The sequence below is a fragment of the Camelina sativa genome, chromosome 17, assembly GCF_030686135.1.
Source record: "Camelina sativa cultivar CO46 ecotype springtype chromosome 17, ASM3068613v1".
NCBI lineage: Eukaryota > Viridiplantae > Streptophyta > Magnoliopsida > Brassicales > Brassicaceae > Camelina > Camelina sativa.
The window spans coordinates 23,009,000-23,024,389 of record NC_141896.1 but is presented as its reverse complement, the minus strand read 5'-3'; the positions used below and the strand labels follow the sequence as shown (position 1 = coordinate 23,024,389).

Sequence of the window (15,390 nt, the reverse complement as noted above, 5' to 3'; positions counted from 1 at the left end):
CAAGGCTTCCTTGATCTTCCTGAAGGCTTCCAAACATGCTGCATCAAATTCGAACTCAACCTCCTTGCACAGCAACCTTGTCAAAGGTCTTGCAATTTTTGAGAAGTCCTTGATGAATCTCCTGTAAAACCCAGCATGTCCCAGAAAACTCCTGATGTCCTTCACTGTCTTAGGTGGTTGAAGCTGAACCATGACCTCAATCTTAGCTTTGTCAACCTCAATCCCTTTCTCATAAATTTTGTGTCTCAGAACGATCCCTTCTTCAACCATGAAATGGCACTTCTCCCAGTTCAGCACCAGGTTCGTCTCCTCACATCGCGTCAATACCCTGCACAGATTCAACAAACAGGAGGAGAAAGTGGAACCGTATACAGAGAAGTTGTCCATGAACACTTCCACTGACTCCTCAATTAAATCCGAGAAAATTGAATTCATGCACCTCTGAAAGGTGGCAGGAGCATTGCACAAACCAAATGGCATGCGTTTGTAGGCAAAAGTGCCATAGGGACAAGTAAATGTTGTCTTTTCCTGATCATTTGGGTGGATAGGGATTTGGAAGAATCACTATACCCATCAAGGAAACAATAATAGGGATGACTAGCTAGTCTTTCCAACATTTGATCAATGAAGGGCAGAGGAAAATGATCTTTCCTAGATACAGCATTCAACTTCCTATAATCTATACACATCCTATGTCCTATGATGGTTCTAGTTGGGATTAACTCATTTTGTCGTTTTTGATCACAGTTATGCCTCCCTTCTTAGGTACACAGTGCACTGGAGATACCCAAGTACTATCAGAGATAGGATAGATAACTCCAGCATCAAGTAGTTTTAGGATTTCTTTCTTAACTACCTCTTTCAGATAAGGATTCAATCTTCTTTGGGGTTCAATACTAGCATATGATTCATTTTCAAGATTGATCCTATGGGTGCAAAGACTAGGTGAAATTCCCTTGATATCATCTAAAGAATAACCAATAGCCTTTCTATACTTTTTTAGCTCAGTTACTAGCATCCCCAGTTCATCATCACTCAACCTAGCATTCACTATAACAGGATAAGTAGAATTGGTTCCCAGAAAGACGTACCTGAGCCTGGAAGGAAGAGTTTTGAGTTCAACCTTTGGAGCTTTCAGTTCCGACTAGTCGTCAGCATGGGAGTCTGGAATGATCGCGGTCGAGTGAGAGGGGTGCAACTCGATCGAGCGGGACATTGGTGTCTCGAGTCGGGTCTTGACGTCGGTCGAGTGGGACATATCACGTTTTGAACTCTCTGTCTCAACTGCATGTACCTTCTCTGCGTCAGATAGTTGCTCGAATTCCTCTGACCCATCCGTTTCTCTGTGGGAATCTAGCTGATGCTTGTAACAAGTGGTCTCCCCATGCAGAAACCCTTCTTCTCCATCCTTGGTTAGAGAAGTTCTGAGATGATCCTCCTCAGCCAGTTCCTCCAACAGCTCATCAGCCAACTTATCCATCTCCTCAATGTAGAAGACTTGTCCTCCTATTGTTGGCTTCGTCAAAGTATCCTTGATGTCAAACTTCATAATGAAATCGTCGCCCAGATTGAGATCAATCTTGCCATTTCTGACATCAATGATGGCTCCAGCAGTCGCTAGGAAGGGTCTTCCTAAAATCAGAGGATCTTTAGGTTCTTCATCCATCTCCAGAACCACGAAGTCGGTTGGCACTTCCACGTCTCTGATCCTGACAGGTAAGTCCTCTAAGATACCATGTGGAAGTCTCACTGATCTATTTGCAAGGATGAGGGAGATGTCGCATCCCTTAAACCTTGTGAAACCCAACCTCTTAGCCACAGAGAATGGCATCAGATTCACTGAAGCGCCAAGATCACATAAGCACCTCTCAAAAGACATAGGTCCAATGGAGCAGGGTAGAGTGAATGATCCAGGATCTTTGAACTTCTTGGGTACAACCTTCTTCTGGATGATTGCACTGCACTCAAGACTTAGTACAACCATGCCTTGAACTTATTTTGATCTCTCCATCACTAAGTCCTTGAGGAATTTCTGGTAGTGAGGAACAAGTGCGAATGCATCCAGCAATGGCATCCTCAACTCAATCTCCTTGACTTGTTTTTCGAACAAGGCTTTGTATTTCTCAGTAAGCTGTTTCTTGAACCTCACTGGAAATGGTAGAGGAGGCTTGTACGGTGGAGGGATGAACCTCGCAGGTCTGTCTTCAGAAACAACAGGCTCCTTAACCGCTTCATGTTCGGACTGCGTCACTGGTTCAACCGGGTCTTTGACTGCTTCGTCTGGGTTCTCCATCTGAGCGTCATCCTGACCAAAATCCTCCCTAGCTAATTCCTCACTGTCCTTAGTGACGTCTGGAACTCCTTGTCTGGGAGGCAATGTTTTCCCACTTCTCAGCGTAATGGCATTGGCGAACACCTTGGGGTTCTGAACAGCTTTACCTGGGAATTGGCCAGGCTTTAGGGCAGAAGTAGAAGCCGATTGGCCCTCCATGTACCTTATCTTCGAATTCAGAGTTTTGAATATGACGTTCAGATCATTGTAGGAACATTCCATCCTCTGACTAAGGTCAGCGAACTTCTTTGTAGTATCCATGGAACCGCTAGCTTGGCCCTGAAGAATTTGTTGCATCATCTGCTTCATTTCTTGATCTGGGGTTGGTGTAGGCTGAACTGGTTGAGGGCGAAATCCTGGCGGTGGTCCTAAGGGAGCTTGGTAACCCTGCTGGAACTGTTGTTTTGGAGCGAATCCCGGATTGTAAGGCACAAAAGGTTTTTGTTGCCCTTGCTGTTTTTGTTGAGGCGGGTACACCTGATCGTGTGGATTAGCAACATTGGTACTTCGGTAAAACAAATTGGGGTTCGTCTTGTAGAGGTTGTAACCTTTGTTGTATCCACCCTGATTCTGAACATAGCTGATCTCTTCACTCTGCTCAGCCTCCCCATCTGGAACTTGGAAAGGGTCGTCCTCAGAGACAAAGTGGACGCTCCTCTGCTGGCTCAGCAAGATACGGTCAAGCTTCTCATTGACAATCTTGAGGTCCTTCTTGTACTTCTCTTCAGAACCAGCATCGCCGTGAAATGTGCGGTCATAATCCACTTGTACTTGCCGTCGGACTGAGCGAGATTCTCCACCAGTTGCCAACCTTCATCTACGTCCTTGTTCAGGAAGTTACCCTTAGAAGCAGTGTCAAGCAGCATACGTATTTTAGGAAGGACACCACGGTAGAGAGTACTCAGTAATGACTCGTTGCTGAAACCATGGTGTGGGCACTGGCTGTGGTAACCCTTGAAACGCTCCCATGCTTCACAGAATGATTCTGAGCTCTTCTGAGTGAAGCTGGAAATCTCATTCCTGAGACGTGCTGTTCTAGAGTTGGAGAAAAACTTGGCCAAGAATGCCTTCTTGCAACCATCCCAGGTGGTGATTGATCCCTTGGGAAGGTTTTTCTCCCATTGGTGAGCCTTGTCTCCCAGGGAGAAAGGGAAAAGGCGCAACTTGTAACCATCCTCACTCACGCCGTTGATCTTGGTGAGACCACAAAGACGGTCAAACTCGTCCAAGTGGTCGAGTGGATCCTCCATAGGCAACCCGTGAAACTTGTTTCCTTGGATCATGGTAATCAGACCACTTTTGATCTCGAAGTTGTTGTTCGGCACGGCGGGAGGGACGATTCCAGCACGTTGAGTGTGAGTGTTCGGTGCATCCCCAGCACCAATGTTTCGCGGTCCCTGATGTGGTTCATGCTGTTGTTCCATAGTGACGTGTGCAGGATGCTCAATGGGTTGACGAGCTTGTCGTGGGCTTTGCAACCGGTTGATTTCGTCGATCACAGGAAGGAGACTCTGATGCCCTCTTGATCTGGTGTGCATGCAAGGTGTCAATCAACAGGAACCTGAGATGCAAAACAAACAAGCAGAAAACCAAAGCAAGTCAGTACTCGGAATGATAAGTGTAACAGAACTTAATCTTGCAAAACCTGAAATCTTAAATGTAGCAAAAAGAATCCCAAATGGCAACGGCGCCAAATTGATACTAGGATTTTTGTGTCTCCTATCCTAGCAGGTTCAATTAACCTTATGTAGTTGTAGTACTTAAGGTGTCAATCCAAATGGGATGTTGCTAACAATCAAGATGCAATCAAGCAATCACAAGTCAAGCCAATTCAAGAAGAGTGTTTGTCTAACAATCCTAGAATGGTCAAAATGCAAAACGAAAATGAGTTACAGAACTAGAAACGAGATTGCATGACAAGAAGCAGAAATGAATAGAAACTTAAACGAGTCTAAGCATGAACTACAAGAAAACGAGGAACAAAATAGTCTCGGGAATGTAATAAAAATCAGAAAGATAAAAGTCCTAAGGATGGGAGTAATTGATGTCGGTGGAGTATCCTAGTCTACAGAGTGTTTAACATGCCACAAGCAATCTATCCCTAAACAATGAACATCACAACTTAGCTAATCCAATCTCTTGGTAAAAGCTACTCAGACTCAACCACTTCCATACCTAGCTCTCGCTAGAGAAACGTGGTCGAGCAGGCATGACAAACAAGTTCATTCATGTCAACAAACATCCTAGACAACTAATCTCTTAGGCTAGGAAAGTAAGTCTCTGGCACTAGTTGGTCAGACATTTCATCGAACACCTTTTGGGTGTGGAAATGTCTCGAACCTAGTTCCAATTGATCAGAGAGAAACTAGTAATTCTAACTCTAGTCCAGAAGGGAATCATACAAATCAAGCTTAAACACCCTACATCCTAAGATCCTCCACCTAATCTATCCCATCCTCAAGAACTAAGGCACTACTCAGATCCGGAAATCATCATCAACAATACAAATTCAGAAAACATTGAAACAAGCATTCTTAGATAGGTAAAAATGAGATAAACAAGTTTGTAGAAGAAATCAAATGCAAATACTCAATGTATTAAAAGATATCTGGATACAAAGTCAGAAAACGGTTTTTGGTGGCTAGGAAAACCTTACAAAATAAAAACGAGATAAAAACTAAGATCCTCTCGCAAAGACTTAACAAAACGTATTTATAGTAAAGACATAAAATCCCTAAAACTTAAAACGACAAGATGAAGAGTCGGTTTGGGAATCTCCTGAAGCGTGTAAAATGGAACGTCTTCCTGACATGTGCGAACGAGTAATGGCTCGAGTGAGTGATGGCGTTGGCTCGAGTGGAGTGATGGCGTTGGCTCGAGTGGAGTGATGGCGTTGGCTCGAGTGGAGTGATGGCGTTGGCTCGAGTGGAGTGATGGCGTTGGCTCGAGTGGCGCGACTCAAACAGAACGACAGCGCGACTTGAACGGCACGACAGCGCGACTCGTACGGCACGACAGCGCGACTTGAACGGCACGACTCGAACGGCACGACAGCGCGACTCGAGCTGGATGTATACGCTTACACTAAAACGATGATAACTTTTGAACCACAGCTCCGATTGGCTTGAAATAAATGGCATTGGAAAGATGACTCAATTCTATACAACTTTTATGAAGACGTCGAAAGCTGAATCCCCCGACCGGTGGCTCGAAGGACGACTCGAATGGCGACTCGATCGATGGTCAAGGTGTTGCTTGAGTGGGTGACTCGAACGACGTCGAACAGCGACTCGAACGGCGATCGTCTCCTAGATACCTGAAATACTCCAAAATGCATAATGTATGCAAGGATGATGCAATAGCTACCTAGACATGCAAAGTGTATAGAAAAGACTAGAAAATGTTGCAAAACAATCAGTTGTCCTAGCTAAATGCATGATAAACATATGCTAAAAGGAGACAAAATATAGACATATCAGCCGTTTTGGTGGGACTTTGTTTGCCGGTTGGGTGTTGCTTCATATGTATCCGTTTGCGAAAGGTTTGATGGGAAGAGGAGGAAGAACATCGACAATTGTGTATGTTTGGTCAGGACTTGTCGCTATCCGATTCTCTCTTCTGTACACTACTATTAAGAATTCGGAGATTGATGGAGGATGGTTTATATATATATATATATTTATTTATCTTTTTGGCGTACATTTTTGTGCCATCTTTTTTTATCTTTGTATCCAAACAAGTCCCAACTAAATTCTCTACAATCTTTACAATCAAACATAATCATTTCCTTATTTGATAATATTAATTTTAACTTTCCTAAAATCTATCTAAAATTTAAAGTAATATGTTAGATTAAAATATAATCCTCCTTTCACTTTTATTTAATCTTATATTTAATTATTTTAATTACTATTTATTACACAAAGTTAATAAAATTTTAGATTTTTTTTCAGTATATGATGTGACTTAAAATTTTATAAACGGATATATATTTTAAAATTTGTTTTAGGATTTTTGTAACCAAACAAGTATATCTGGATATGGATTATTTTACATTTGAGTTATTTTAATATATAATGAATATTTACACTTTTATTAGTATCAAATACATATTTTCTATATTTATTTTAGTTAAAAATAGAGGAACTAATTTTTGATTCGAAATTATAATGACATATTCAAACTTATAATGAAATATTTGAATTAATTTCTTCAGAATGCATGGGTTTATTGATTTAGAAATCAAAGAAAAAAAATAAAAGAAATGGACCCGTGGTATACCACGGGGTAAATCCTAGTATCTTATATAATATGAGAAAGTTTTTTCTAACTTTGTCTGCCAATGCGACACTTGGCGTTCTATATTTGTGACACATGTCTTTATCACTAATCATAAATTAAACATTTTTTACATACTTTTATTTTATTTATGTCTTATATGGTGTATAGTTTGCTTAAAAAAAATATCACATTGTTACAAAAATATATTTTTTCCAACTTTTTAGTTTTAATATATATATAAATATGAGAAGGTTTTTTCTAACTTTGTCTGCCAATGCGATACTTGGCGTTCTATATTTGTGACACATGTCTTTATCACTAATCATAAATTAAACTTTTTTTCATACTTTTATTTTATTTATGTCTTATATGGTGTATAGTTTGCTTAAAAAAAAATCACATTGTTACAAAAATATATTTTTTTCCAACTTTTTAGTTTTAATATATAAAATATTTCCTAATGAAAGCATACACCATATAACTTAAATATAAAACTACTGATCAAAGCAATTAAAAGAAAAAAAAGTTTTCATACTTTTAAAGTAAAAATTGAGACCAAGTTCATTTATGATAGACTAAGTTTAAAATATAGAATATATACTAATATATTTAAAAAAATCACATTGTATTCAATAATCATATATATTGTATTAAAGATAACACTGAGATAAAAATGAAACTGCTGATCGAACCAATTAAAACAAAAAAAGTTTTCATACTTTTAAAATAAAAATTGAAGCCAAATTAATTCATGACAGACTAATTTAAAAATATAAAATGTGTTCTAATATACTTAAAAAATCACATTGTATCCAATAATCATATATATTGTATTAAAGACAAAATTTTAATTATATTTAAATATTCTATAAGTTAAAGTTTCACTGTCTTTAAAACGTATGTACTAAAAGAAATAAAAATAACATAATTGCTTAATCACCCCATGAAATAATAGGAAACAATAGTTTCACAAAATAATTTAATGGTAATTATAATATTTATTTTAAAATGATTAGAAAATAGATATAATATATCGAATCTAAAAAAACATTGACACATTTTTCTTTACATGAATTTTATTCAAAATTTAATGTAAGATATAGCATAAGCTATTTCATAAATTTTTATGACATGAGCCATATTTTAATATGCATTATTTCTATTTTTTTATATTAAGGGTGATTACAAGATTAGAGACTAAACACTGGAGTATATGATAAATCATGAGTACACTTATTAAATATTCAAAATAATCATTGGTGATTCTTCTGTTACCTTGTAAAACATATTGTCTAGATTCATAATCTCATTAGTATAGTACAAAATTCAGGTTTTAGAAGTTTAGTTTATTGATTAGATGAATTTGAGTTGGTCTGATTTTTTTTCCTCACATATCTTATTTTAAAATCATCAAAATCTGATGGAAAAGTCAACATATAGATATTATAAGGTTTTATATAGTTAATTAAAAAAAGCATTTAGATGTAAGTTAAAATAAATTAGAAATGTAGTTATGTCAGAAAAATAATTGGAATGTATCTATTGTTTATATCAATTTTTCTAATTTTGTCTTCCCTTCCATCTACACCAATTGACATGTTGGAGAGTTTGTTTTTTTTTTACAATTAAAAGAACATAATGAATAAGAATAGAGACAAGGACAGAGAAATAACATCATCATAGAAGTATAACACATTCTAAGCATTCATATAGAGTTTCTAATTCACAAGATATTTGTTAGGAGGCTAACTGAAGAAAATCAAACCGTAGCAACATATGGTAGAGTCAAAAAGAAAATCAAATATCAAGATTGAGTTAAAGAATATATAAAATTGTAAAACCACTCGCAAAAAGATAAATATTTATCAATTATTTTTCTTTACGATCATATAAGTCTTGATCACATCTATATATTACAGCTTTGGAAAAGATGTAGGGAAAGATGAGATTTATTTGTAAACAATTTTCAATACTCAATTTTCGTTTCGAATGTCTGATATCTGGTCTCTACACAAATTTCATGTGTGCTAAAACTATCTCCAATATATTCTATTTTTTACTCTAAAATAGAGCATAGTTTTTTCAATATGTCAATCTATTTTATGCTAAAAAATAGAGTTAGTGTAAAAAATTAAAGTTGCATATAGAGTAATCTTACCATTTACTCTATTTTAGAGTAAGATATAGAGTAGGGTTATAGCAAATGTTACTCTATAACAGAGTTTTGACTTTAAAATGGAGTGGGGTTGGAGATGCTCTAAGAACCTAACAATTTATCACAAAACAGTAAAATCCAAAACAACAAAACTTTGAGGGATTTAATTATTTCCACAAAAAAATTTTCGATATGTTTTGTTTATTTTATTTTGCATCCAAACATTAAGAACCATATATAAAAAGGAACAATTATTAACTTTTTTTTTAAAAAATCATATAAAAAATACGTTTCTAAATTTAAAATATATCATAATTAATAAAAATAAAATTAAATATATCTCGCGCATCGCACAAACCTATTTCTAACATATATATATATATATGTTATAGTCATTAGTGCTGCATGGTGGGAAGTGAAACAGAGTGGGTGATATAAGAAACATAGCATACGTTTTTTTGTTTTTCTAAACAGATCATTCCATTGTTGTTTCTGGAGGATTGTTTACTCCGTTAAGATTGGGTTGGCTGGTTTTATATGAAGATTATAGTTCTTGTTATAATCAATTTTTAAAATTTAAAACTTTTAAATTGGGGCTAATGTTTACAAATTTTTTGGTGAAAAAATGGAAGTTTTCTTCTTTAGTTTACGTACGTTTTGTTTTAATTTCTAGGGTTAATTTAATATTCAACCCTAGCTTTGTATTCTGCTTCACCGGTGAGAATCAATTAGAGCAGGCTTGCTGTAAGCACAAACCAATGATTTCCCAACGCAAGAAACGTTCTTCGGATTCGACGAGAAGAGGAAAAAACATGGAACTCCGTGACATCGTCCAGGTCCCTCCGACGCCGGACAACAACCCGGCGTCTCTTCCAATCGTTCTCCGTGACATCGATCCAAATCCGGCGACGGTTCCGACCGCTCCGGGAGACACCGATTCCGGGTCATCTTGCAAAGACGACGAACCGGATCAAACCGATCTGAGAAACAGTGAAGAAGAAGAAGACGAAAAAGATGAAGAAGAAGAAGATACCTTGCGTTACAAGATAGCTCATCCTTTAACTCGTATCGTTAAAATCTCTCCGCTCATCATCGCTCTTTATCGGTACTAATATTATCTCTCTCTGCACGTGTCAGTTACAAACACTTTGATGTCACACTTTTCAGGATGTGTTGTGATTTTGTTTATATATTTTTTTTTTATTATTATTACAGGACTCTAATAGTTGTTCGAGTTGTATCTCTTGTTCTGTTTCTCATCTGGAGAATCAGAAACCCAAACAACAAAGCAATATGGTTATGGTTACTCTCTGTAACCTGCGAAATCTGGTTTGCTTTCTCTTGGTTACTCGACCAAATCCCTAAGTTGTTCCCTGTGAACCACGGAACCGATATCGAAGCCTTAAAGGAGACATTCGAACCGTCATCAGAGCCCGATAAACCGACCGAGAAATCGGATCTTCCGGGTATTGATGTGTTTGTTTCAACGGCTGATGCAGAGAAAGAGCCTCCATTGGTCACAGCCAACACAATCCTCTCCATTTTATCCGTTGATTATCCTGTTCAGAAGCTCTCTTGTTATCTCTCAGATGATGGAGGATCGCTTCTTACCTTTGAAGCAATGGCTGAAGCGGCTAGCTTTGCGAAAACATGGGTGCCGTTTTGCAGGAAACATAACATCGAGCCGAGGAATCCGGAGACTTACTTTGGTTTGAAGAGGGATCCTTATAAGGGAATGGTGAGGCATGATTTTGTTAGAGATCAACGGTATGTGAAACGAGGTTACGAGGAGTTTAAGGTTCGGGTTAACGCGCTGTCTCATTCCATTAGAAGGAGATCGGATGCGTTTAATAGCAAAGAAGAGATTAAAGCTTTAGAGAAATGGAAGCATTGGAAGATTAGAGTTGAAGAGGACCAATTCAAGGAGCCAAGGCCTGCTTTAGTAGCTCCTAAAGCTACTTGGATGAGCGATGGAACTCACTGGCCAGGTACTTGGGCTGTCCCTTGTCCGCACCATTCCAGAGGTGATCACGCTAGTGTCATACAGGTAAATAAAACGCATGGTTTGAGATCTGCTTGATATATAGCGTTTGAGTTTTGACTCGTTGAGAATGGTGATTTTTGTTTTGCTTGTAGGTATTACTTGATCCTCCACGAGACAAACCAGTTATGGGGAGAGGTGGTGAAGGGCGCACACTTGATTTTGAAGGGATAGACATTCGTTTGCCGATGCTTGTTTACGTGAGCCGCGAGAAACGACCTGGCTATGACCATAACAAGAAGGCAGGAGCTATGAATGCTTTGGTACGAGCCTCGGCTATAATGTCTAATGGACCGTTCATCTTGAACTTGGACTGTGACCATTATGTCTACAACTCTAAAGCATTTAGAAATGGGATCTGTTTCATGATGGACCGTGATGGTGACCGCGTTTGCTATGTTCAGTTTCCGCAGAGGTTTGAAGGAATCGATCCTTCTGACCGCTATGCTAACAAAAATACTGTTTTCTTTGACATTAATCTACGGGCTCTCGATGGGATCCAAGGTCCAATGTATGTTGGGACAGGATGCCTCTTCCGTCGAACAGCGCTTTACGGTTTTGACCCGCCTGATGTTTTTGTGGCGTACGAAGAACCATCTGGTTGTTACGACTGCTGTTTCCCGCGGATCAAGAAACGCAGGCCCGCAACCGTAGCTTCTGAACCAGAGCACTACATTGACGTCGAGGACGAAGATCAGAGTTTGATTCCAAAGCAATTCGGTAGCTCGAGTATGCTCGTGAGTTCAGTTAAGGTCGCGGAGTTTCAAGGTAGGCCACTAGCTTCGGTTCACTCGAGCAGACGCGGGCGTCCTCCTGGTTCTTTAACCGGAAGCCGTGAACCGCTTGATGTTGCGATGGTAAACGAGGCGGTTAACGTGATCTCTTGTTGGTACGAGGACAAAACAGAATGGGGAATCAATGTCGGATGGATCTACGGATCAGTAACCGAAGATGTGGTGACAGGTTTTCGAATGCACGAAAAAGGATGGAGATCATTCTATTGTGTAACGGAGCCAGACGCATTCCGCGGAACCGCACCTATAAACCTAACTGACCGGCTCCACCAGGTTCTCCGTTGGGCCACTGGTTCAGTCGAGATCTTCTTCTCCCGAAACAACGCTATCTTCGCGGGTCGAAAACTCAAATTTTTCCAGAGAATATCTTACCTCAACGTTGGAATATACCCATTCACAAGCATTTTCATCTTAACCTATTGCTTCCTCCCGCCGTTATCTCTCTTCTCTGGTCACTTCGTTGTTGAAACACTCACCGGATCATTCCTCGTTTATCTTTTGATAATCACATTGTCTCTCTGTGGATTAGCTGTTCTTGAAGTCAAGTGGTCAGGTATCTCTTTAGAAGAATGGTGGAGAAACGAACAGTTCTGGTTAATAGGCGGCACTAGCGCACATTTAGTCGCGGTGCTTCAAGGTATACTCAAAGTCATAGCCGGAATCGAAATCTCATTCACCTTGACTTCAAAATCTTCAACAGGAGGAGATGAAGAAGAGGATGATTTCGCTGATCTTTATCTCTTTAAATGGACTGCTCTGATGATTCTTCCTTTGACTATCATAATCTTGAACATCGTAGCGATACTCTTCGCGGTTTGTAGGACTGTTTTCAGTGAGAGACCACAGTGGAGTAATCTTCTTGGTGGGACTTTCTTTGCTGCTTGGGTGTTGCTTCATATGTATCCGTTTGCGAAAGGTTTGATGGGAAGAGGAGGAAGAACACCGACAATTGTGTATGTTTGGTCAGGACTTATCGCTATTTGCTTGTCTCTTCTCTATATTACTATCAAGAATTCGGACATTGATGGAGGATGGTTTCTGGTGACTTAGATGCATCCCCATAGATAGGAGAATGTAAATATATGTTATAGTGCTGCCGGTTGGGAACTGAAAACAGCAGAGTGGTGATATAAGTCACACAGCGTACATTTATTTTTTAAAACAGATCATTCCATTGTGGTTTCTTTTATGTTGGTTTTGGATGGTTTAATCCGTTAAGATTGTCTTGGCTGGTTTTATATGTTTTGTGCGATTGTTATGATCAGAAAGTCCAACCGAGAGGAAGGTTGGTTAATTGGGGCTAATATTTCCAATTTTTTTAGGAAGTGTTTCTTATTTACGTTTTGTTTTTTAGGGTTAATTAATAATTTCATATTGAACCCTAGCTTTGTATTCAAAGCCTGGCAGAGAAAACTTATTATAGAACATTTCTTTCTTTGGAGTAAATTTAATTTCAGAGAGAACCATATATGCAGTATGCCAGTTTATTTGGGACCTGCCTTTGTTTCAAACCCTTCTTGAGGAAGCAGCATGGAGATTCCTTTTCAGTCGTCCGCTGTATATATATTCAAAAGATCCGCTGTAGCACATTGGCTAAATGCTTCTTAAGATCTAAGTTGCTCTTCAGAATTCCGCGTAAAATGCCCGACAGCGAAAAATTTAATTTGGAACAATTCTTCCTTGCAGTATATGTCAGAGAGCTCTAAAGATACATTTTGCCAGACTTTTACTTGGGACCCGTCTTTTCTTTAAACCGTTCTTGGTAAAGCCGAGGAAATGGCTTGGGGATGCATTTCTTAGTTGTACGCTGTGTATTATTCAAAAGATCTGCTGTAGCACATTGGCTAAATGTTTTTTAAAGTTCTAAGTTGCTTTACAAATTTCCGAGTTCAAAGCAAAAAAATTATTCTAGAATATTTCTTTCTGGCAGTATATCCATTGTGCCAGTTTTTTACTTATTTTACTTAGGACCCGCCTTTGTTTCAAAACCTTATTGGTATTGCCAAGGATGCGGCATGGAGATGTCTTATTAGTAGTCCGCTGTATATATATTTAAAAGATCCGCTGTAGCACATTGTCTAAATGCCTAAATGCTCTTTAGAACTAAGTTGCTCTTTAAAATTCTGGGTTCAATGCCCGACAGCGGAAAATTTAGTTTGGAACATTTCTCTCTTGCAGTATATGTCGGAGAGAACAATAGATACATTGTGCAAGTCTTTTACTTGGGATCCGCCTTTGCTTTAAACCGTTCTTGGTAAAGCCGAGGAAGCGGCTTGGAGATGCATTTATTAGTAGTAAGCTGTTTCTATATACAAACAATCCGCTAGAACATATTGGCTAAATGGGTTTTAAGATACAAGTTGCTCTTAAAATTTTTGATTTCAAATCCTGACAGTGGAAAATTTATTTTGGAACAATTTTTTTGTGCAGTATATGTCAGAGAGAACTTGAGATACATTGTGCTAGCCATTTACTTAGGACCCGCCTTTCCTTCAACTCATTCGTGGTAAAGCGGAGGAAGCGGCTTTGGGATTCATTTCTTAGTAGTACGCTGTATATAGATGCAAACAATCCTCTAGATTCCATTGGCTAAATGGTTTTTAAGATCTAAGTTGCTCTTAAAATTTTTGGTTTCAAAGCCCGGCAGCAGAAATTTATTTTAGAACATTTCTTTTTTTGGAGTATATTTCGGAGAGAACAATAGATGCATTGATCCAGTTTACTTGGCACCCGCCTTTGTTTCAAACCCTTCTTGGTACTGCTGAGGAAGCGGCATGGAGATGTCTTTTTAGTAGTTCGCTGTATATATGTACAAAGATCTGTTGTAGCACATTGGCTGAATTCTTCTTAAATTCTAAGTTGCTTTACAAATATTCGGGTTCAAAGTTGCTGTAGCACATTGTCTAAATGCTCTTGTGATCCAAGTTTCTCTTCAGAATTCTTGGTTCAAAGTCCGGTAGAGGAAAATTCATTTTGGAACATTTTTTTTGGAAGTATATGTAGGAGAGAACTAGAGACATATTGTGCCAGTCTTTTACTTGGGACCCGCCTTTGGTTCAAACTGTTCTTGGTAAAGCCGAGGAAGCGGTTTGGGGATTCAATTCTTAGTATTATGCTGTATATAGATGCAAACAATCCACTAGAACCCATTGGCTAAATGGTTTTTAAGATCTAAGTTGCTCTTAAAATTTTTTGTTTCAAAGCCCGGCAGCAGAAAATTATTTTAGAACATTTCTTTTTTTGGAGTATATTACGGAGAGAACAATAGATGCATTGATCCATTTTACTTGGCCCCGCCTTTGTTTCAAACCATTCTTGGTACTACTGAGGAAGCGGCATGGAGATGTATTTTTAGTAGTTCGCTGTAATTATGTACAAAGAGTCGTTTTAGCACATTGGCTAAATGCTTCTTAAATTCTAAGTTGCTCTACAAATATCCGGGTTCAAAGCTCGGCAGCGGAAAATTTATTTTAGAATTTTTTTTCTCATGCAGTGTATGCATTGTGCTAGTCTTTTACTTAGGACCCGCCTTTGTTTCAAACCCTTCTTGGTATTGCCAAAGATGCAGCGAGTAGATTCCTTATTAGTGTGCCCGCTGTATATACATTCAAAAGATCCGCTGTAGCACATTGGCTAAAAGCTCTTGATATCCAAGTTGCTCTTCAGAATTCTGGGTTCGAAGCCCGGCAGCGGAAAATTCATTTTGGAACATTTTTTTTTGGAAGTATATGTAGAGAAGAGACACATTGTGCCAGTCTTTTACTTGGGAACCGCCTTTGCTTCAAAC

The 15,390-nt window shown here is 38.6% G+C and overlaps 1 protein-coding gene and 1 non-coding gene across 2 annotated transcripts; both read left to right on the top strand.

The window, feature by feature from the left end:
• Positions 1–3,253: 3,253 nt before the first annotated feature.
• Positions 3,254–3,360, top strand: LOC147924225 (small nucleolar RNA R71). The gene has a single exon (XR_015587831.1). It is a non-coding gene; the product is annotated as a small nucleolar RNA R71 (small nucleolar RNA).
• Positions 3,361–9,438: 6,078 nt separating this feature from the next.
• On the top strand, positions 9,439–12,735 carry LOC147924224 (putative cellulose synthase-like protein D6). Its single transcript, XM_087494110.1, has 3 exons — positions 9,439–9,873; positions 9,984–10,815; positions 10,905–12,735. Exons 1-3 carry the CDS (start codon positions 9,527–9,529, stop codon positions 12,651–12,653), a joined length of 2,928 nt encoding a protein of 975 aa, XP_087350236.1. The 5' UTR covers positions 9,439–9,526; the 3' UTR covers positions 12,654–12,735.
• The last annotated feature ends 2,655 nt before the right edge of the window (positions 12,736–15,390 follow it).

Coding starts and splice junctions, on each gene's coding strand:
- LOC147924224 (XM_087494110.1), top strand. CDS start 9,527: ATGATTTCCCAACGCAAGAAACGTTCTTCGGATTCGACGAGAAGAGGA. Junction 9,874..9,983: donor CTCATCATCGCTCTTTATCG/GTACTAATATTA, acceptor TTATTATTACAG/GACTCTAATAGTTGTTCGAG. Junction 10,816..10,904: donor ATCACGCTAGTGTCATACAG/GTAAATAAAACG, acceptor TTTTGCTTGTAG/GTATTACTTGATCCTCCACG.